Raw genomic sequence first — 21,507 nt, forward strand, 5'->3', positions numbered from 1 at the left:
TATTTCTATTCAGACTTCATGAAATGTAGAAAACATGGAAAGTGCACACATACAATGAACTTCAGTTGAAGTAAATACTTCTATTTTAATACAAACCAGTCTTCCAAATGCTAATTTCAGACTGCTCGACTGTATCCCACAAACTCTGTCTGACATCATCATATTCAACATACAACCTGACAGTTACATTTGCAGTTTAGATACTTTGTAAATTGATGCAAATGCTGTATTTGAAGTTAGCGTATAAACATGAAAATATTGCAGAGTTTGTTGTTCCCAATATGAATAGAGGGATTTTCAAAATATGTTTAACTTCATTTCATGTGGAAGCCTTATATTTAGTATGGTACAAAATGTATATGTTAGTTTTTGTGGTTTTCAATATTTATATTTGTCAAGATTCTTAATTTTTTCAAAAAAAATAGTCTGTATTACACAAGAGCTTTCAGTAATACTCCAAAGTCAAAAAGGGAATTATGTTACTGTAGTAAAGAAAGTTGACACAAATTTTTCTTCTCTATCAGAAAGTTTATCCTCAGTAGTAATTCTACATGTAAAATACGCATTTTATTTTATTTTGGTTTTAAACTTCAAATGGGGAATTCATGGCATACTATGTTATGATTGTTATCAGTCAGGTTAACCAGTCATCTAAATGAGGGTATTATCTTATCCTCCACTGATAGCCAATGACTTTTTAACCTTTGATTTTTATCTTTAAACACCATGGAACGTACAAAAAATACTAAACCGGTATACAAAGTACATTCAGCTGATGGTTACAGTTAACCTCTCTATGTAGATGACCATGTTATGGTATTTCGCGCAGTTGTTTTTATTGCTGCAGCTCTCACCAGTCTTTCAGCTCTCACCAGTCTTTTAGACACACCAAATGCCTTTCATGCTGCATCATCCAAAAATTGATATATTTCAATCAGAGTGCACGAAAACATGTTGCACTGACAAATAGTAATCGTTCGATTAAACTTTCAACTTTTACAGAAAGGTAGTTGTGTCAAGGGTTGAAATGAGTTTTCCCTAATCTGTACGTGTAAGTCAATAAACGGTACCTCCAGTGATATACTGGTATTTTGTCACCGGTCTGTGACCAATACAGCGCTCACTTTACCTCGTGAGGATTGGACCACTCTGGTAAACCTTTGTGATCATTTATCCTGATGAATGAGTGACTTGATGTTGTCAAGAAGTGTCTTAATGTTTTCTGTACTTTGAGTCATTCTATCATCTGAACCATGTTGTACTAACATCAGAGTGTTACGCTCAAGCCTTCATTACAGGGAGAACTATGAGGAAAGTTCAGCCTGCCAGGAGTAACAAAAATTGTATTATTGAATTTCCCCATTTTTTTGTCATGTTTTTTAGAACAAACTTCTCTGTAGTCCATCATCTCATCACGGTAACAAAAGCATTGTCTCAGAGCTCCAGAGGCCAAAGTATTTTAGACAGTTCAGGGCTCGACGCAAGGTCAAATCATCCACTAGCCCGAAGACTAGTAGCAGTTCATTTTTAGTAGTCCTAAATGAAATCTACTAGTCCTGCTCAAGCAAAGCCAAATGTTGCTCTCATGTTGTAAAGAGGTGTATATGACCATTCTCATATTTTTTGTCGCAAAGGTTTTTAAACCCAATAACTAACTTTCATGCAAGACTAGCACATTTGCTTACTGCAAAATGTTTAACTTTGAATCATATATAAACCACAAAAATAACCTGAATGAAATGTCCTGTGTAGGAGGAGAGGTCATGAAAATAGCCTATTACCATCAAGAATAAAATCAGACGTAGGAATGAATTTGTTGGAAAATTCTTCATAGCTCAGGTAGTGCGCCATTAATTTGCAAAGAACATGTTTGTTCATAATGGGGACAGACTTGTTTCTCCAGAACTGAAATTCATACAGCCATTCACAAATGTTCCTGTGGAGTGCCTTCATATTTTTGACATATATCACATTTTAAATTGACCAGCTTGTGGGGAGGACCTCTCATTTGTAATAATGGTTTGTGAAAAATTTTGTTTTTAATAGTAAAAATGTTGCATTTTACCATTTCATGTGCTTGTGTCTTTTATGAGTTTTTGCCAGTTACTGGTAACAAAATGTGATTAGCACAAAAATAACCAATGACTCCCAGAAGTGATTGGATACAACAGTCTGATACACCCATTTCATACGTTGTTTTTTCACTACTGTTTTAAGGTTCACTTCACTATTATTGCCCCAATAATTTACACTTTTCCACTAAAATGGCAAAACAATAAGTTGCTAGCACCAAGTTATTATCGGTGAGGAATTCCCTCACCTGTACAAGCAGTAGCAACTTGCCATAGCACTGTTTGGCAAGCTAGATGGCTCTTTTTAAGATCAGCTTCAATCAAGCTAGGGGTCTTGACTATATATGGAGGTCAGCATGTGGAGGCATTCTAAAGCAGGGTCAAGCTGGCTACGAACTATCGGAGGTGTTGTTTGGGAATGCCCCTGAAGAAATCTTGAGAAAAATCTTCTTTGAAAGGCAAGGATACAGTGTTTGAACGAAATTGTGGGGTTGCTCATGTTTTTAGGCGAAGTGATGAGCTTCAAGCAAACCAAAATACACGACGTGCAGACAATTCTGTTTGATGCTCAGCATTGAGCCATGTTTCCCGGGGCCATGTTACTATGGCGTGTACAGTACAATTTGATTCTCCGTAGCAGGTAAACTGTTTCATTTTAAGTTGGTGATCAATAAAGTTTGCTTCACTGTTTCACTGTCCAATTTGTTTGGGTAAAAGTTAGTTTATTTTTATATAAATGATCGAGGCTTGGTTCATTCTTATCGAATGAGTGGCCCGGCGTCCCATTAGTTTTGTAGCGATAAACTTTCCTGGACAACTACGGAACTTGAAAATTGCACTAGTCCACAGGACTACCTCCGAAGACATTTTTACTAGTCCTCTTGAAAATTTACTAGCCTCGGGCTAGTGGGCTAGCGCTTATGTCGAGCCCTGCAGTTTACAGAGTATCCTAATTCTCTGGAAAAAAATTAGTTTGTAATCATTTTACCTTTGTGTCTGTATATCTCTGTACAGCAAAGCACAGATGCAGAGGGAGCCCACGCCGCTGCCAACAATGAAAGAGACGTAAGCAGACAGAGACTGTTACAACCACTGCAAGCACAAGAAAGCAACTTGTTGAATGATTTGGATGTTGTGAGTAAAATATTACACTTGGTTTATTTTCAGTAGATGTCTGAAACCATCCTTCAAATTTATCTATCAAAAAATGTTTCTCGACCTTTACTTTACTGGATAAATATGTTCTACCTAATTGTAGTCTGTATCAATAAAATATGTTTCAACTGATTTGCCAGCTTAAAAGATGACATGTATTTAATCTTTGTTCCAACATTTAGGTAGAAACAAATTATCAACACCAGCTTGTAAATTCCTGGTGACTTCAATTTTGATCTTCTTTTTACCAAGTTTAATTTTTTAGAGTCTTTTTTGTGCTTTGTTTCCCTAAATCTAAGAAATTCTCATGTAACTAGTGAATTTAGACTTGATTGGCATTGAAGACGTGACCCATATCAAATGGAATGTTGAGAAGAGCTGCAAGTATAACGGAAAATTTACTTTTAATGAAATTCAGCATGGTAGCATCAAGTTCTTTTGAGAAAATGATTAATTCGAAAAATTTCTTGAGTTTAGTGGCTAAAACAAAAAAATCTGCAAGCTGTCATACCGATTGGAAACTTTGAGATGTAATTGAAACTGAGTGCACGGGTAATGCTATGATAATGTTGACAGGCTAACTCCACCATTGTTTGTTCATCAGCTCTCAGAAAAACCATGTGGGCTTCCACTGTTTCACTATTTGTTTTCTGTTATTTTACAGCCTGACAGAAATCAAATTGTCGCAAGGCTAATGCAAATACGGGTGAGTAGCTTTCAAGACAAAGTTTGCTTTGAGATAACACACTGCTTTCACAGTTTTGACCCAATTCCAAAAATAGCCATAATCCATTATCACATAAAGGGGAAAAATGAATGATTAGTAGCGTTAAGTGTCTTTTCCAATCAATATGGTGCAATGAATTTCAATTACTTACACATGAAAACTTAAGAGATTTTTGATTGAAAGTTTCAGAGATTGCTTCTGATTTCCTGAATTTTCTGATGACTTTGTAGGATTACCAGAAGCAAGCTAGTGCTATGCTAAGCAACCTTCAGAATTCCACTGACAGAGCCACAAACACCGACCAACTGCGGAAACTAGAACGTCTGATAGATCATCTCAAAGATCAAGAAAAGGGATACACAGGACTCCTTCAGAGAATGTTGGTAAGCATTGCCATGTATAAATACAGCAAGTAACCCCCCCACCCTTCCCATCATTTCTAGCATGTTCCTAATCAATCAGCATGCAAGCTGTAATTTAACCCTTTACTCCACCATACTTTGATACAGTCCTATTGTTTTCAGTAGGATGGTTGAACCTATGTACAAGAATACGGGGGGTTAAGGATTATTCAAAACAGATAAAACTTGGGTCAAGGTTTCCATCAGAAAGTTAATGAAAACCCTAAGAGCATTTTACATCTACTTAACTGCAGACTGATGACCCAGGCTTGCTGGCAGCTCAACCAAACCAAGAGAACAATTCCGGGGAGTCTAACACCACCTCTCTAGCAGAAAGCACTTCCATCAACATAGATGCACAGTCTGATATCTCCGAGGCAACAACAGTAAGTCCTGTAGATACCTACGCATGATGCATGTTGGTCATAGCATATTTTGAAAAAATATTATAATAGCTAACTTAACTATTCAAAGAGGTAAATTGAAATTTCTATAGATTAAAATGAATAATTAGTTAGTCTTCTCCTTTCTCAGCTAGGGTTACATGTGCAGTCAAATAGTATAATTCTAAAAAGAATTTAACAGAACACCTATCCTATCCAACAACATTCTCACTTAAACAAATTACATTGTACTTCTCATAGAAAAACTCACATTGAATATGTATGGCGTATTATCCTACTTATGTTGTGAAGTTCTCATTATGCAAATGACTGTTGGATTGATTTGATAGTGTGCTGTGCATTTCAAAAGATAGTCTGCTCTTTCAGCGCTAGCTTTGAGTGAGGCATTACTCTGCTGGCTGCGCTGGCAGTCCCGTAGTGCTAAATGACGTAAACTTTGCATTTTTGAAAATGCTTGGTGTGTAATTTTACATTTCATCGATGCTGTTCTGTGGGAAAAAAAGGAAGGGGAGTTCACAATGAGGACTCGACCACAGATAGAAAGCCAGTTGGGAGACTATAGGTATGATCAGGATGGCTTCTCAGATAGCGACCTCGATGACAGAAACCCGGCCTCGGAATCTACACTGACCGCCGACGTGGAGGAATTGAACCCCAGCTCGTTGTTGTCTTTGAACCTGGCTACGGAAACCAGCTTGGACGAGACACTGGTTCCCAGCACCACTGCATGGAAGAGTGCACAGTCAACGACTAGCAGTGCAAGCAGCCTGAGCAGCAAAGTGGAAAACGTCAGCGTGGACACCAACGAGGTACAGAGAGAGAGGATGATGCAGTGGTCTTGCCTACAATCTTTCCAGGGGTGAACACTGACACTGTCTGACAACACACAGACAAAACAAATCAGTCAATCAATCAATCAAAGAAAGCAAAAGAAAATCATGCCCCTGCCAACACATGGTGATAAGATTTTTTTCATGGTTTTAAGTGTTTGAATAATTAATGCTTGTGGATTTGGATGGTGATGAGACCCTAACCGGTACTTTTTTTATGTGGTTTTACAGATTCAGTGTTTGGTTTTGGTTGTTACCTTGTGAATGTGATTATAAATGTCTTGGTCTTTTTTGTGATTCTTTTATTTTGAAGGAGACAGGTGAATGGCAATGCTGCATGTTCTGACTGGCTTCTTCTCGTTTTTTTTTTCAAAAGACACATCTTCGTCTTTCATCTTTGCATTATCTTTCTGTTGTTTATGCTTGTTCCCTGTCCTCACCTTCATTATCTCAGTGTTTTGTTTACCCAATACCCCAATCCACCTCAGTCTCAAAGCATGTCGACCAAAAATCACTTTAGTTGAGCTCATGTCAAGTCAGAATCCAACAATTCATAACTTGTTGGTGGAGGGTAATGCACGTAGTTTTCAATTATTTTTTCCCCAAGTTTGTGTGTGTTTGTCTTTTATGATATTTGCATTTCTATCTGATAAAGTGACAGTTTTCTTGTGCATGTTCAAAGCCGGCAAACTCAACCGATGCAGTCTCGCTGTGTGTCAGATTTGTGCTTTCTCAAAAGTCACCCCTGTTGCATTGGAGGCCCACTGCCTATCTTTTTATCCCTTTCTGTGTGTGTAGATCAGCTTTTGTTCTTTGTTTTTTTTTCAACGGTAGTCATCAGCGAGTGTACTTCGATTCCCTCTGTATGTGTAGATTTAGAATCCTATCACCACATCCTAATGATCACCTCAAGCATCCATTTTTTGTGTGTCATTTGCACCAAGGTCAATTCATACCTTCTGCCACTGTCTCTCTGTCATCTCAACGAGCTTGCTGTCTTCTCACGACACCGGCTGCTGGAGAGGTCACTATTGCAAATTTTGAGCAAAGACATTACATAATACAAATGTATACATGCCTCGTCGTTTCCACACTCTGGCTTTTGAGCACATTCATTTACGTCAGAAGCGCTGCTCTGGTTAAGAGTTGTATGTAAGCAATCATGTTGTCGCTTGCAAGCCCATCACATGAAATTTAAAGTTCACACCAAGTTTGTCCCGTGTGTAAACATTTGTACCACCTCACTGCAAGGAATGCAGTGTAAACTAGAAATACAAGTGAAATATTCTACTCCAAATATTAAGATCCCACACCAATAAAAATGTCAGTTGCATTTCACTATATAAGATGACATACAAAATGTACCAAGAACTGTATATGCACATTCATATAAGGATAAGTGAACTAAAATTGTGCACTGAAATTTAAATATTTGCACTCGTACAGGGGATGATTTTAAAGGACCCCTTACACTTTTACTGTACGGCAACTCATTATTTTAAGTTTAGATGACAAAATTCCAGGACATATTTACACATTTGTGAGTCTTGCCAACAGTAAAATTTCAATATCTGCTGCAAATTTTACGAAGAAAATTGTAGACTTCCTTAGACATGGTCTAATGATATAGGCAGCCATGTGAATGCAATATCCAGGTACTCATGAAAGGGCTTTCTAAAACCAATCACAAGATGTTTGGAAGAATTTAATGAAATTAGAGTAAAAGTAGTTCAGAAATGCCCAGACAAGAAATTTCAATTTCAACCTGTGTGTCAAATTTGTTCATCTGTGTGACATGCAATCATTATAGAAAACCAGCCATGAGACACAGTAGTTTGTTGAACTTTTAATTTTCACACAAGTCAGAATGGCAGGATAAATAGTAAATAAAGGTTACACAGTCTTCAAGCTCATCAGATGAATGTTATCATGGACATTTCTATACATAGAAATTGGACGAAATAGTGTATACAATAGACACACTGGTACATGCATTTTTCAACCATTTAGTTGTATGTACCCCATGTTGAATGGCTGTTGAAATAGATGACACAGGATAAGCCATCGTGTAGCAATAAGAGACACAAGATATGCCTGCATAATGTCCTGTGTAGTTTGGTTAGAATGTGAAGTGCAGTCAAATTAATTTTATCTTCATCAGCAAGTTTAAATAAAATATCAAAAAAGTAAGGGTAAATGTAGTAAAACCCAAGTTGCAAAATATCGGATATGGATATAAGACTTTTTGGTGTATGCGTGTTCTTAGCTGTACTTTTCATTCTCACTGGGAAATGCGTTCATGAGACACTGTCAAAAAAAAGAGTGTCTTTACATCATATGTATGTTCCTATTCAGCAAACCTGACATAAAAGTAAAAATGTGTGGCTTCTATCAAAAATGACAAATGCTGGTGTGAAGGTTAGAGGAGTAAGAAAACAGTAGTACACTCCATGAATACTGCATAAAATGGCAAGATTTTGTGCAACTGCTAATCAACACACAATGTTCAACTTGTCTTGACGCATCAAGTAATTACTAATGTCCACTATCCCATCAGTTTGACAGTCATTTGCAGTTCATCAACTTTCTCAAGCACTTTTGCGTTTCTTTACCTTCCGTTCACTCGGTAATTCCTGACTACTTTCCATTTCAATAGGAGGAAATAGATCCAGCCATTCAGCAGGAAGAGTTAGAGGGACTTCGTCAACAGCATGAATTGCTCAAGAAAATGGTAAAGCAACAGGAGGAGGTAAACATCGTTTATTGTCTGTTTGTTTGTTTGTTTCTCCAATTATTTGTGTATTTATTAACACAATGAAATGCCTACTGATTATCTAAGGTATATCAATCAGTGAAAGTTTTTGAATGACATGTCCTTTACGTTACTGTCACAGCTTAGAGCCTTGCAAGGGAGACAGCAGTCTCTGTTACAGCTTCAGAGGCAGATTGAGAGTCAGCTGGCAGAAACACAGAGAGAACACGATGACAACAGAGACAGAGATAGGCAGCCACCCAGGGAAAGACCCCAGGACAAAGAAAGCAATGTCAGATGGAGAGAGAGGGACCAGGGCAGGGGAGACCGAGATGACGACACAGGTGTGTGACCAGTGTTTCTTTTTGACATGCAACAGTGACACAAAAATTGCCCTGCTATGGCAGAAATATTGGATACTAATCTGCATGCTATGAACATTTATATAATTACAAAGAGTCTTTCTCAACTAGCCTATTCATTAAGACATGTCTGACAAAATCTGAACCATACTGTAAACAATCAGCGACTTCAGACGACCCATTTCAACTACACAGATTGACAAAAATGTTCAGATTGTGTTTATGTTTGTGCAGCTTTATTGGTTTTATAATGTGAGTGTCATGAATGAATGATGGACACCAGCAAAACACACAGCTTGAAACACACCTTGAACATGCCACTCTCACTGATAACACTCATTGCTTGAAGAGCATCATACCATGCACCACTCATTAACTACAATCATGTCCAGGCTGGTAATCTGTAGATGCATTCACTGGTGCTAGTTACCTTGAACTTGTGGACTTGAGATCAGTTAGATATCACTCTTACTTAAATTGTAATCTTTGTTGGTTTGTCACTGCAAGAACCATCCACACAAATGTCTTAAAAGTAGTGGTGAGACAGATTGACAAAATGTCACGCTATGTTGTTAATCATGTCCACTTAGCACTTCTGTGTATATTAATATCACACAACAGAACTTCACGTAAGTTAATTCACACCATGTTCTTTTTGTTTGGGAGAAAAGTACATTTCACGGCAACGGTAAACTTTGTATTGGTCACTCAATTAGAGCCATACTAGATCCACAACTAGTGCTTAAAAACAGCCTCATTTCCAACACCCACCTTTCCCACCTCCCATCCACCCACAATGCTGCAGCATCTCAACAAACCTCCACGACTGACGCTACTACAACCACAGCCACTGCCACCACAACAGATCAGTCTGAATCCTCTCTCCCAGAGCCAGGGCTGGATCTGGACGTGGAGAGAAGACGGCTCAACCTGCTCCAGCTGCTGGCCGAGGACAGAGAGAAGAGGGCAGCGGAGCTGATGTCAGCGAGGGCAGCCGATCAGAGGGATAGAGATGTAAGTGAAGTAAGCATGTTCGTCTGTCTATGTTCAATAATTTCAAAGGGGAGTGGGGGTGGGGGGATACCATCTGTTTTACTCACAGTCATTCGCAGCGACAGGAGAGATCCAAGAATTGAAGTAACACAGCAACTGATACTTAATAACGTCAGCCATGAATCTTTTCTTGGAAATTTGAATTTGTACAAATATAAAGATGTACATGCAACCTGTACAAATGTAAAACAGTTTGGTCTCAACATGATCACCGTTGAGAATGCTTTTGGCATTAAAAAACAGATTATGAAACTCAACGTTCTGTCAAAAAGTTAGGCAAGAAATGTCTAGTAATTTAGTATTTATTTTGAGCCACAAACCTTCATCTCATCAACATTCAAGTTGCTGACCCTTCACAGACCCATGTACATATATTGTCTCCTTTCTATTCAGTCTCAGCTCCTAGCCATGGCTAGTGAACACCAAGAATTGCAGGATAAACTCCAGGCTCTGCAAGAAAAGAAACAACAGATGGACAATTTACTGCAGCATCTACACACACTTAGAGATCAGCAACTGAATAATCTTGGTAAGTCATAGCCATACATGTGTTTTTGATTGGCATGGCCCAAATCTGTCTGAGAGTCTTAAAGTAATTGTGCACATTTGAAATTTATGTAATGTTTTGTGTTGAGCAATCAGTGGATTTAATTTTGTGTCAGAATGGCCAACCCTTGATGCAAAGATGTTTGTTACATTTAGCAAGTGTACCAACAAACTTTAAAGTAATTGCTTCAAGCCTAATCTTGGTGCAAGTAAATGATAATTATGTTTCTACTGCATCATTTTCACCCTTCAACTACCAAATTTATGTACGACCCAAAAATTGTATCATTCCCATAGTTAGACCTCAGGTGAGAGTGAATCACCCCATTTCCCAATGTAAAGGTCCAACATCCTGGCAGAAAACAGAAAAATTGGACAGAACCATTGTGATGAAAGGATGATGTGATCACATGATTCTACTTACATGGTTACAGAACCAGAGTGTCATCAGTTTTCAGTACATGAGATACATCGTCATCTGCGTACTTTGCCTCCTTGAGATATTTGAAGTATGCTATGGCAAATGTAATGTTCACTTTGGTTGACGTCTCTTTCTCCTTATCAGATGCAGACTCTGCAAGTGCCAGCTCCTCCCAGCAGCGTATCAACGAATCGATCCAAGCCACAGCATCAGCCAATCAGACTCCTCATGATGCAACTCAAGAACTTCTGGATGCTCTAGAAGCCAGAGAGAAGCTGGAGTGAGTGTTAGATTTGTTAAAAAACATTTTGCACCAGAAGAACCGCAGACCAATGCTGACAGGAGTTTAGAGTTGAGAGGAAAATTATGCTGAAAAGTGATTCCTACTTACAAGTCTGTATAAAAGTCAGCTGCCTTCTGTGGCAATGGAGTTGACTCAGAATGTTGTAGTCGGTGCACTGTTAGTTCAACAAGTTGCATGTCCTCCAAAAGTCCTGTTCCCATGTCAATATGTTTTGTCTTGTCCTGCCTTGTCAACCACTGCATTGATAAAATAGTCACCTTGTCCCATGCTAGTGAGACACTTGTGAAAATATGTGAAATTAGGTGTGTAACAGGTGTCATGGACTGAAGGAAGAAATCATCTAAATTTTATTTATTTATACGTACAATCTTCATTCTCTGTTTAGGACTTCCGTACCTAACCCCATCGCTTGTCCGATTTCATCTTTTCAGAAAATTGAGAGAAGTGAGGGACAGGCTTAATCGCCTGCGTGATCTGGTCCAGTACTATCAGAGTGGAAACGAGTTTATCCACTCAGAACCCAATCCCAATGAACACACAGAGGAGACATCGTCCATGGCTGACTATGAAGATCCCATCCTGATGAGAAACCTGAGGTGAGGGTCAGATCATACCTTGTGTTCTGTAACCATGATGACAAAAATCAACCCTCTTGGTTTATTTCCATGTCAGGGTGAAGCTATACTTTTCCCAGAAATGCTTTGGCAAGCTTGAATGCAGAGTCAAAATTATTGTACTTCTTAGAAGTCAGGCAATGGCATCTTTGTTAGACTAGAATGCATTATCCTGTAACAGTGTCGTCGTTGTTTTGGTAAGGGTTTTCACCAGTATGGAGGGAGGGAGTGCCTTTTGAAGTATTGTACTTAGGTTGTTCCAATTCACAAGCCTATTATATGCTTTTGATTTCCCAAACATTTTTAAATGCACTCTTCCTGCATACCTGTACAACTTATTAATATCATTTTACTCTTAGAAAAGACAGGCATTGTTTCAGTCGGTGTCACACTTTTCATATATGTATGTTAACAGTAATATTTATGCCACAGAGCAATGAGTAAAATATTTCTGAATATTTTGTGACAGACAACTACAGAGGGAAGATGTCACTCGAGTATCAAGACAGGACAGAAGGGAATCAGAGGTGAGAGAAGTTAAATATTATATTTTTAGCAATAAGCAAGTGATGAGAACAGTAGAGAAGCAAAGGACTGACATTGGAAAGTTATTGAAAACATCCTCTCACATGTGTCTTAAATACTGCGCATTGCTCCTGTGTAGGTTGATTCCAGGTTGGATAGATTTTTCCGAGTGCTTTGTGTCTACACATGTAATTTCATTCCTCATGGGTTTAATGAATCTTGACACACCTGTAGATATCTGAGAGCACCAGGGGAGAGTCCCAGCAGCGAAGTGATGATGGAGAAGAAGATGAAGAGGAGGAAGAAGAGACTGAGGATATGGTTGATGGAAATGAGAGTAACCCTGGCGACAAGAGTGACAGTGAAAATGAGGAAGCCGAGAGCAATCACAGTTCATTGCTTGGTGCGTGGGGTGATGATCCAGAAATTCAGGAGAAAGTCAAGTAAGTCTTTTCTGCTTTATATCAGAAATTGGTCGTGGTGTTTAGAGTTTGTTATCCTGTAGTGATTGCGATCCTTCCAGTGATTTGACCCATTTCAAAATCACCAGTTGTTTGTCTGAGTAAAAATTGAACTGTATCGTGAGTTGGCTCTTTATATTACACTGATTTCATTTTGTGCAGTCTTTGTATTTGAACAGTTCTCAAATCATTCAGTTATTTTTTCTCTCTGCCACTTTCCATATACAGAAAATTGAAGGCAGCCAAGAGAAAACTGAGGAGATTGCAGGAACTGGTAGCTATGGTGCAGCAGACACCTGAAGCTGCCGAGGCTCTGCCAGATGATCTTGCAGAACTCGCTGCTAGTATTGATGGAGACATTGCAGCTGATTATGATTTGGATGCTAGAGGCAGGAGACTCTCTGGGCAGGGAAAAGTTGATGAGAAAACAAGGTAAGAATACGAACTGGCAAACAAACTACACTGTATTCTGCTTTTAGGGAAATCTTGATGACTTGTTTTAATAAGGGCACTTCATCTCATGCATTGATCAGTGAGACGACAAAAGATTGTTCTGTCAAATGTGTATTCACATATATGTTTGACCATGTAAAGACTCCCAGCATGAAATGTAGGGCAGAAATGACATTGGTAATTTTTGTAATGACTTTAAATATCACTTATCAAGTCAAAAAACAAGCCAAAGAGAAACGAGCTGTTAACAAACTGGGTGCTTTACAGAGGATTGTTTTCTTAGAGCAAGGCAGAAGTTTTTACAGATGCATATGTCAATTGTCTTAATTTCAATAAACATCCAAGTAGGGGCTGTCTACATCAGCAAGGTGGACACAGATCTGCTAAACATTGAACAATATCAAAATGCAACAATTTCCAAGTCTTGTATAATCTCCCCATTTCTACCACACACAGAGAGGCCTACTACATGGCTAAGATGAGACAGCAAAGAGGAGAGCTCAGTAAACTGATGGAGGAGAGACAGAGATTAATGACTGTGCAGCAACAACTGAAGAGTCTCAATGAACACTTCCCTCAAGCCACTCTGGTCAGTTGGATTTTTGTAGTACAACAAACTTTGGTGTAGACCAATTATACTGTGTTACTGCCTGTAGCTGTTGTTTTCCTACATTGATATGAATATTTACCCTGCACAGAAAAAAGGATATCAGTCTTATACTGAATGATCTGATTGGCTACTAATAAATAACTCTAGGTGACAAATGTTGAGATTAATCCATTTCAACACCTGCTAAGTTCACTTTAACCCATCTATGGTTAAATGAAAATTAAATAAATATGCAGAAATTTTACATTGGTTGAGTAGGGAAACATTTGCTTCATTATTATTTAGACCACAAATATTCAGTTATTCAATTATTTAAATACTATACAGGGTAAGAACCCAGGAGGGACCAGGAAACGTCCAACCAGTGCTGGCACTAGGAGCAGAAGGGCCATGGACAGCCCGAGAGTTTCACTTCCAGAAGGATCTGGTGAGTTCATAGCTTTTGAAGAAGAGCATAGATATCTATAAGTGTTTGACATGCCAATGATGTAGTGACATTGATTTCCTGCAAATGAACAACTTGATCTTTAAATTTAAAACTGTACATGAACCATGATTCTTTCTTGAAAAGAGATATTACCAGTGAAATCAGTGAAATGAAATTATGATTTAAAAGAAATACTGTAAACTGTTTTCCAGCACCTGTTATTGAAAAATGTTTTAACTGAAAATAAGTATTTTAAACTTGATTAAACTTGCTCCAACCTGCTTTTCATCAGTCTGTACCTGTAAAACTTTTTTCGCAGCAGAAGTGGAATCTTGCAACAGAGAGCTTTGGTCTGAGATGAGAAGACACAAAATACTGAGAGAGGAACTCAGACAGAAGAGGAAGGAGTTAGAAATTCTATTGCAAGAGAGCAGGAGGCAAAGGGTGAGTCTCTTTGCTTGAAACACCTCCCATCCTTCAAGACTGTTCACCCCTATTGCCCCATGAGCAGTTCCATACTCACTTTTTAAACACCATTGATTTGAGCCAAGCCATGATCGTTAAAGGTTTCACCCTTTCACCACCATGGTTTGTCCCAAATCCATTGTTTTCTATGGTAAAGTTGGACCTGTATACAGGGAACTGGGGGTGAAAGGGTTAAACATCAGGAAACAACTCTGATGTTGTTCAAATTTAAGTTACGAGCTGTTCACCTTACAATGACAGTTTTGTTCCATACTTGTTTCACCTGCTGAACATTCCATCTTCTCTTTGCAGGCCATGGATAATCAATCAGACAGGGGTACTTTCTCTATACAGAGTGACAACAACGATGGCTATGGGTAAGTACTCCTTTTCACATAAAAGATGTTCAGAGCTCTTTAAGTCCAGAATGATTTGAAATGTCTATCAATCAGCCATATACCATTACAGTGGAAAGATTTCTCACAGATTGGATGATACTATGTATCAGTTTTGTGTAGCCTTAGTGTAGAGAGTTCAGTCTGCAAATGAATACATTAAAATATAGGGGGGGGGGGGGGGGGGCAGTATGTCTACAATTGTATGAGTCCAAATAATACCAAGGTCATTCTTCATTTGCAATGACATTGTTCCTTTTTCAAAACTCTCACAGAATGAGTGCAGATGTGACTACGCAAGCAACCTGGGGTGGCTCAACAACACACCTGAGTGACATCGATGATGAGGAGGTGGATGACGGTTACCCTAGCGACGGCATCGTCCAGGTTGAGGAGGAGGAGGAACAGGAGGATACCTCGGATCATGATACTTACACCATTGAAGCCGACTACAGACATCGCTTGAGAAGACCCCAGACATCCAGCGAGATTGTTACTTCCCAGCAGAAGAAGAGAAAGCTGATGAATGAGGGTAGGTGTCTCTTTGTTCCATTTCCAGTCAGCTCAACATTGCATGGAAAGAGAAAGTGTATCAGTACTTACTCAGTGTATATAGATATTGGATGTAATTTGGGCAACTTCATGGGTCACAGATCTTTAATTAATTATGACATCATCATTAATATGTTACCACTAGATTAGTATTTAAATATCAATTTGTTAACACGCAACAAGTATCCCAATTATGAAAACCAAATGTATCTACTGTACATTTGAATCCATTGTTATTCATGCTCTCTCAAATATAATTAGAAGGCAGCATGCAAACAATTAAAATATCAAATGGTAAGTGCAATAAAGCATCACACTCATCCACTATAACCCTCTTTCACAGATGAGCCAACAAGTAGGAGGCCGTTCAGTGCTGGAGACAGAGTTTATCACTCCAGGTGGCCATTCATGGGATCCATCAGACCAACACGGCAACAGCAAGAGGTAAGGCAGCACAGAGGTAACCTTGATGCCGGTGATCACCATCAGTTACTGACAGTCACAAACAATGACAGCGCTCCACTCTTGAAGCAAGCTTGGTGACCTCATGATATCCATTGGTTCATTTGTAATGGGCACGCGACAGTTTGTGTAGAGATCTGAAGACTGTGTTGTCAGAAACAAAAAGGCATTATTTTATGTGCAATGAAGGCAGTGTATCGTAGATTCATCGTTTAGATATTATAAATTTGATGAAATTATGTCAGAAATCTTCTCGCTGTCAACTGTGATTGCTTCAAATCACAGAGTATAGGCTACATCTTTCAAGTACCAGCAGTATGTAGGCTTTTTGTCTGAGTTTATGAAATCTCTAAATATCAGTAATAGGACTTTTACCACTATGCCTCTTATCACTGCTTCTCAACATAAAAATCACCTGTGGAGAGAGCTCATGCAAACAAAAAATTTCTCATTTCCGTTTTTCATCCCTCTTCCAGAATGTGAGGTCTGCGGAAGAGCTGATCCAGGAAGATCAGAAGAGGGAAGACCCCAAAGACACACAGAGTCAGTTGCTTCTCTGGCAGTGTCAGCAGTTGCAACAGCAGCTGAACACCAGTACAAGCCTATGTCACTCACTGATACGGGACATGCAGAGTCTCACAACCCTGGTACAAAGCTCACAGACAGGTGAGGGTAGAATTCACAGAAAGCAGTTCAAAGTGCAGAGGAGGTAGTGGTGGTGGTGGTGGTGGGGGGATGGGGGTTAAAAGTATATAATGAAGTTAGGGGCGATTTTGTAACACATTCCCCCACGTTTTCGCTTGTAAAATAAGTTTGAAAATGAATGAGTTGTAGACCCTTGGAAAATGATTCAATACAGCCTATCCTTTGACGCCGAGACAGTCAACTTGAGACATCTGATGCGTGAAACAGGACAAAAATAGTATTCATTATACATACAGTAGTAATATGTATGGATTTATCTTACAAATTTTATACAGTGACTTTTTATCCTTGGTGCGTATTCATGTACTATATATGTGAGTCAGCTGAAATAATCATTCAGGAAAAATTTTCCAATCAGTGTTGCTTCCTTGTATGGTTGAATCTGTTTGAGCATGGTCTGTACTCAGAACAGCTTAGAAATGCTTTCCCAGGGACATTGGGACTGTTCTGTTTGCATTGTTTGTGCAGTTTTTCTCTCCTTATGGTGACGTCTTACTCTCCAAGTGTTGTCTCGTTTCAGGAAACCCTTCAAGTATGGGGTACGGGGCAGTGCCCGCAACGCCTTATGGCATATCACCCACCAGTCCTCCAACCCCGTTTAATCCTCCCCCGTCACCGTTCAACGAAACCATGCACAGCTACAACATGCAGCTACAGCAGCAGCAGCTGATGCTGAACTTGAACCAGGCCTACAATCAGCTGTACGCCCAGCAGCTTGAAATCCGTGCCTTGCAGGAACACTTCCAGCAGCTTTCAACCAGAGACAATGAGAACCAGAACAATTCCACAGCGGGCAGTCTCCGGATGCCACACTCTTTGGATGAATCAAGAGCCAGCAGCCGTCCCCAGTTTGCAAACCAGGGCGTGTCTCCGTACGCTCGTGCTCACTCGTCATTGAACTCTCAATTTAATTTGACACCGCAGTTTCCAGCCACATTCTCGTATCCCAGTACCTATGCAAATCACTACGATGAAAGACTCTATGCGTCGGGCAACCGGCGGTCTGCAGACACTGCAGGGTACCCGCGGTATGAACGTTATGACACAAGCGGGCGTTACGATTACTTACAGCTGTTCCAAGAAGCCAACAGGAATCCATGGCAGGACGATGCTGCGCGTACATTTCCACGGAGACATGAAGCAAATGACGAAGATGAAGCAGATGAGGAGGAGGAGGAGGGACAGGCAGAGGAGGAGAGAAGAGATTTCTCACGAGTACCACCACTCAATCTAGATGATATTCTCAAAAGAGCGTAAGTTCAGCTTTTACATTATTAAGCAAAAGACAAAGAGGTCTGTCACTATCAGCAATGAAATCACAACTGCTACAACTTTGTCTAAGTGAGTGTACCACTGTTCTGTGATAAGGGTCAAACTTTTTAAAGTGCACTTATTTTCAACCCCTGCACCACTGTATTGTGGTACAACCCTATTGTGTTTCTTAGCTAGTTGTAACCATTCTCTACAGAAATGAGGATGACAGGATTAATGTCAAGAACATGGTTCACACATGCCAGTGTGAAGACTTCGAAATAGTTAAGGGTTTCAGCTTTGGAAAGTCACTTGTTATGAGTACACATTTCGTCATAAAGTGTATTTGAATATTTTTTACTTGACACTTTCAGGGAGAAGAGGCGTGCTGCAAGGTCACAAGGAAATCCAGCTGCAGTGGTCACACATGTACAAAGCCCAGGTAAGTGTTTCCACCACCCACTGAAGTGAATGCATACATCTGTCAGGAGTTAAACAAACATTTATGAAATTGTAAATTCTGTAAAAAAACACAGAGATGGTGAAGATCATAAGGTCAGATGCAATGAAGAGCCATGAGTTTGTTCCTTTTACCTTCTATCGGAAGTTTGTCACCGCTTTTGTGATTCTAGACTGTACATTGTAGTTAGTTTTATATTTAGAAAAGTAGCTGATGATGGTGTCATATTTAAGCTTGGTTAACTGTCGGTATGGCTACTCAAAATAGGTGTTTACAGTCCTGCAAACAAAGGGTAGCTAGTGTTGTCTATAAGCCAATAGTTATCATGTATTAACTAGCATCATTTTACTATGTACCTAACAATACCAGTGGGTAATTCTACATATACAGCACAACAATCTCAACAGGTAATGAAATACATGTAAACTGCACTGTACAATCTAATGCTGTGGTCATTGTAATGAAAGCAGCCGTTGATGAACCTGTGATAAGCAGTCTAACTCCACAGTCTTAACTTTACACCACAGGTAGTCTCTTGAAATTGAGTTCTTTTATGCTGTAAAAATAAACTTACTTTTTTTGTTTCAACAAATTTTCACAGATGTAGTGGGCACCAAGTTCCCAAGCAGGACAGAAGCCACCAGGAACCTGGCACAGAAAGACCGTAGCAAGAATCCCAGGGCAGCTTACTTATCTGGCTATCGGCCTGGTCTGAGTAGTGGAATCAGTGGTACAGCATTCATAGACACTGCCAGTATATCCAGTGCTATGTCCAGTGTACCCGGTGCTCTCAATGATGACGGTAACAGGACAGGAAGGTCAATGAAGTCTACTAGTGATGTGTGAGTGTTTTTTAATCTACATCTGCCAACTTCATACATAGTTTCCTTTTTTTCGTCAGTGTATGTGGCAAAGTGATGTAATATTAGGAGTGATGTTAACCCTTCTTGTGCCAGCCCTGTCACTTCCTAATCTGCTGAGTCAGTAAAAAGCCATATTGAACCAAAACCTACCCATGTTTTCACCCACTTGGCATGGTATGTTATCCCTTTTCCTGCCAAGTTCGTATTTCACCATCAGGTCAAGCCAGTTAAAAGTAGTAAAGCAAAACATGTCCCATATGGTGCATTTTAACAAAGACTTGAAGATTTGAAGGTCCCTGAAGACAGAGATACTCTATACATGATTTTTCACAGACTAAAGCTGATATAACATACCAAGCCAAGTGGGTGACAATAAATATGGTTTTGGCTCAAACTGCTTTTTACTGACTTGGCAGATTTGGAAGTAATACTCTCTGGCAGGTAAAGGGTTATAGTAGGTTTAGTCACTATAGTGCGTATAATGGCAGGGGCCTTCAAAAGTTCAAATGTTTAGTCACTAAAGTGCGTATAATATCTATGCCCTCAGGGGCCTTCAAAAGTTCAAATGTTAAAGTCTTTGTTAAAATACAAAATATAGGACATGGTATTCCAAACTGATATTAACCAACTTGACCTGATGGTGATACAGGAAGTTGGTAGGATAAGGGTTAGAGGAAATCAGTCACCTGTATCCATTGTAACCTATCATTGATTTTCATATAAAATTATGCATTGCTGCAGACGTTCAATGACAAGTTCATGTTCCCCAAAAGCGTGTTGAAACACCAACTATTCAGCTTATCCATACAGCATCTACGTATGTAAAGTTCGCTGTCATTGTTCACATTTCAATGTTAGTCTCGGCAAGAACTCACTTGTCAACAAAAACAGTGCAATCTACACAATGTAGGTGCTGAGTTGACAAGCTGAATACTGTATATCCAAACTTTGGTTAGGGAGTAGAACAAGAAACTGTAGTTGTCATTAAAAACAAGTAAGGAGAAAAATCATCAAAATGTTACAGCTGCTTGCCCATTAATATCGTGCCCTTATGGGAAGCAATTGCTATTAAAGGTGTGAAATAAAATGTGTTAGTGTCTCATAACGAACAAATCTTCATTATTTTTGCTCGTTGCATTTGTTAAGGTCGTTCACCCTGTCCATTTGAAGAGTAACATGAACTATGTGATGTCTCATAAAATGATGGTATCTTCATTCTTTACCTCATTGGTTTCAACCTAATTCCTCACTCAAAAGCAATAAAACCCTTTTTACAGCTATGCTTTGGCCAAAACCCAATAATATCCATGGTGAGAGGATATGTGTAAAAGGAATTTGGAGAAGAGGTAAACTTTACCAAACTACTGTCACTACTTTGCGTTTATCTTGCATTAATTTTATTTTAGGAGTTTGAACAGTAAGGGATTTTATGCTTTGTAGATACTGGAATGGGATAAAAATTTATAATGCCACGACTTCATTTGCCAGAAATTTTCAAAGGTGCCATGTTTATGAAACGCTTATGTTGCTTTTATAGCATAAATTCACATCAAATAACTCATTTCTTTTTCATCACAGAGACTCTGATGCACCAAGTGATTTCTCCCTGTTTGAAGCACTGAGGGAGAACATCTACTCGGAGGTAGCTACTTTGATCTCACAAAATGAGTCCAGACCGCACTACCTTATAGAGCTGTTCAGAGAACTGCAGATGCTCACCTCGGATTATCTGAGGCAGAGGGCGCTCTACGCAGTTCAGGACTTGGTGTCCCGGTACCTGACTGAGGAGAGTCTCTCCAGGCCACTTCCAAGTGTAGTAAGTATTTTTTGAGCCAGTGTGTGCCCTTGAGTGTTCAGGTGCTGTGTTTGGTCCTTTTGGTGTCATAAAAGGATCACAATTCTTCAATAAACATGTAAAATCGCTTTGTGCAATTTCATCATGCAAAGTTGGTATCGTTTTATAGCTTGTAAGTAGGGTGTAGTAGTTTGAAAATATAGGGAGGAGGTGAGTATTTATTCAAGGATGGCATTGCCAAGTCAGCTGTGGACTTAACACATTGTGTCAGGAAGAAACCATAACACAGATATACAGGCAACAGCCTTTAAAGTACTTAAGGAAGAATGCCCCTCAGGAACAGATATTTTGACTCTCAAACTTTTACAGTTCTGTTTTGGTTTACTGCATGTGGGGGCTTATTTTTAAGCTCTTTGAGTAAGTAAAGTTTTCTCCAGCTTAA

At 39.2% G+C, this 21,507-nt stretch overlaps 1 protein-coding gene across 26 annotated transcripts in view; it reads left to right on the plus strand.

Annotated features, from left to right (window-relative positions):
• The window catches only part of LOC139130926 (pericentriolar material 1 protein-like), a 48,967-nt gene that overhangs the window by 4,034 nt on the left and 23,426 nt on the right, over positions 1–21,507 (plus strand). For 9 of the 26 annotated variants that reach the window (XM_070696748.1, XM_070696741.1, XM_070696747.1 and 6 more), the window contains exons 4-28: positions 3,087–3,206; positions 3,892–3,933; positions 4,185–4,337; positions 4,610–4,741; positions 5,263–5,568; positions 8,246–8,338; positions 8,484–8,685; positions 9,509–9,726; positions 10,150–10,285; positions 10,868–11,003; positions 11,459–11,623; positions 12,111–12,168; positions 12,401–12,609; positions 12,856–13,059; positions 13,537–13,669; positions 14,018–14,117; positions 14,437–14,561; positions 14,895–14,959; positions 15,253–15,509; positions 15,873–15,973; positions 16,468–16,657; positions 17,217–17,949; positions 18,322–18,389; positions 19,009–19,249; positions 20,849–21,086. In XM_070696748.1, the coding sequence (XP_070552849.1) occupies positions 3,087–3,206; positions 3,892–3,933; positions 4,185–4,337; positions 4,610–4,741; positions 5,263–5,568; positions 8,246–8,338; positions 8,484–8,685; positions 9,509–9,726; positions 10,150–10,285; positions 10,868–11,003; positions 11,459–11,623; positions 12,111–12,168; positions 12,401–12,609; positions 12,856–13,059; positions 13,537–13,669; positions 14,018–14,117; positions 14,437–14,561; positions 14,895–14,959; positions 15,253–15,509; positions 15,873–15,973; positions 16,468–16,657; positions 17,217–17,949; positions 18,322–18,389; positions 19,009–19,249; positions 20,849–21,086 (4,425 nt within the window). The remainder of the gene's footprint in view (positions 1–3,086; positions 3,207–3,891; positions 3,934–4,184; positions 4,338–4,609; positions 4,742–5,262; positions 5,569–8,245; positions 8,339–8,483; positions 8,686–9,508; positions 9,727–10,149; positions 10,286–10,867; positions 11,004–11,458; positions 11,624–12,110; positions 12,169–12,400; positions 12,610–12,855; positions 13,060–13,536; positions 13,670–14,017; positions 14,118–14,436; positions 14,562–14,894; positions 14,960–15,252; positions 15,510–15,872; positions 15,974–16,467; positions 16,658–17,216; positions 17,950–18,321; positions 18,390–19,008; positions 19,250–20,848; positions 21,087–21,507) is intronic. The other 17 variants (XM_070696743.1, XM_070696744.1, XM_070696753.1 and 14 more) reach the window with 10 other exon arrangements.

This window comes from Ptychodera flava, chromosome 4 (assembly GCF_041260155.1).
Source record: "Ptychodera flava strain L36383 chromosome 4, AS_Pfla_20210202, whole genome shotgun sequence".
Lineage (NCBI taxonomy): Eukaryota > Metazoa > Hemichordata > Enteropneusta > Ptychoderidae > Ptychodera > Ptychodera flava.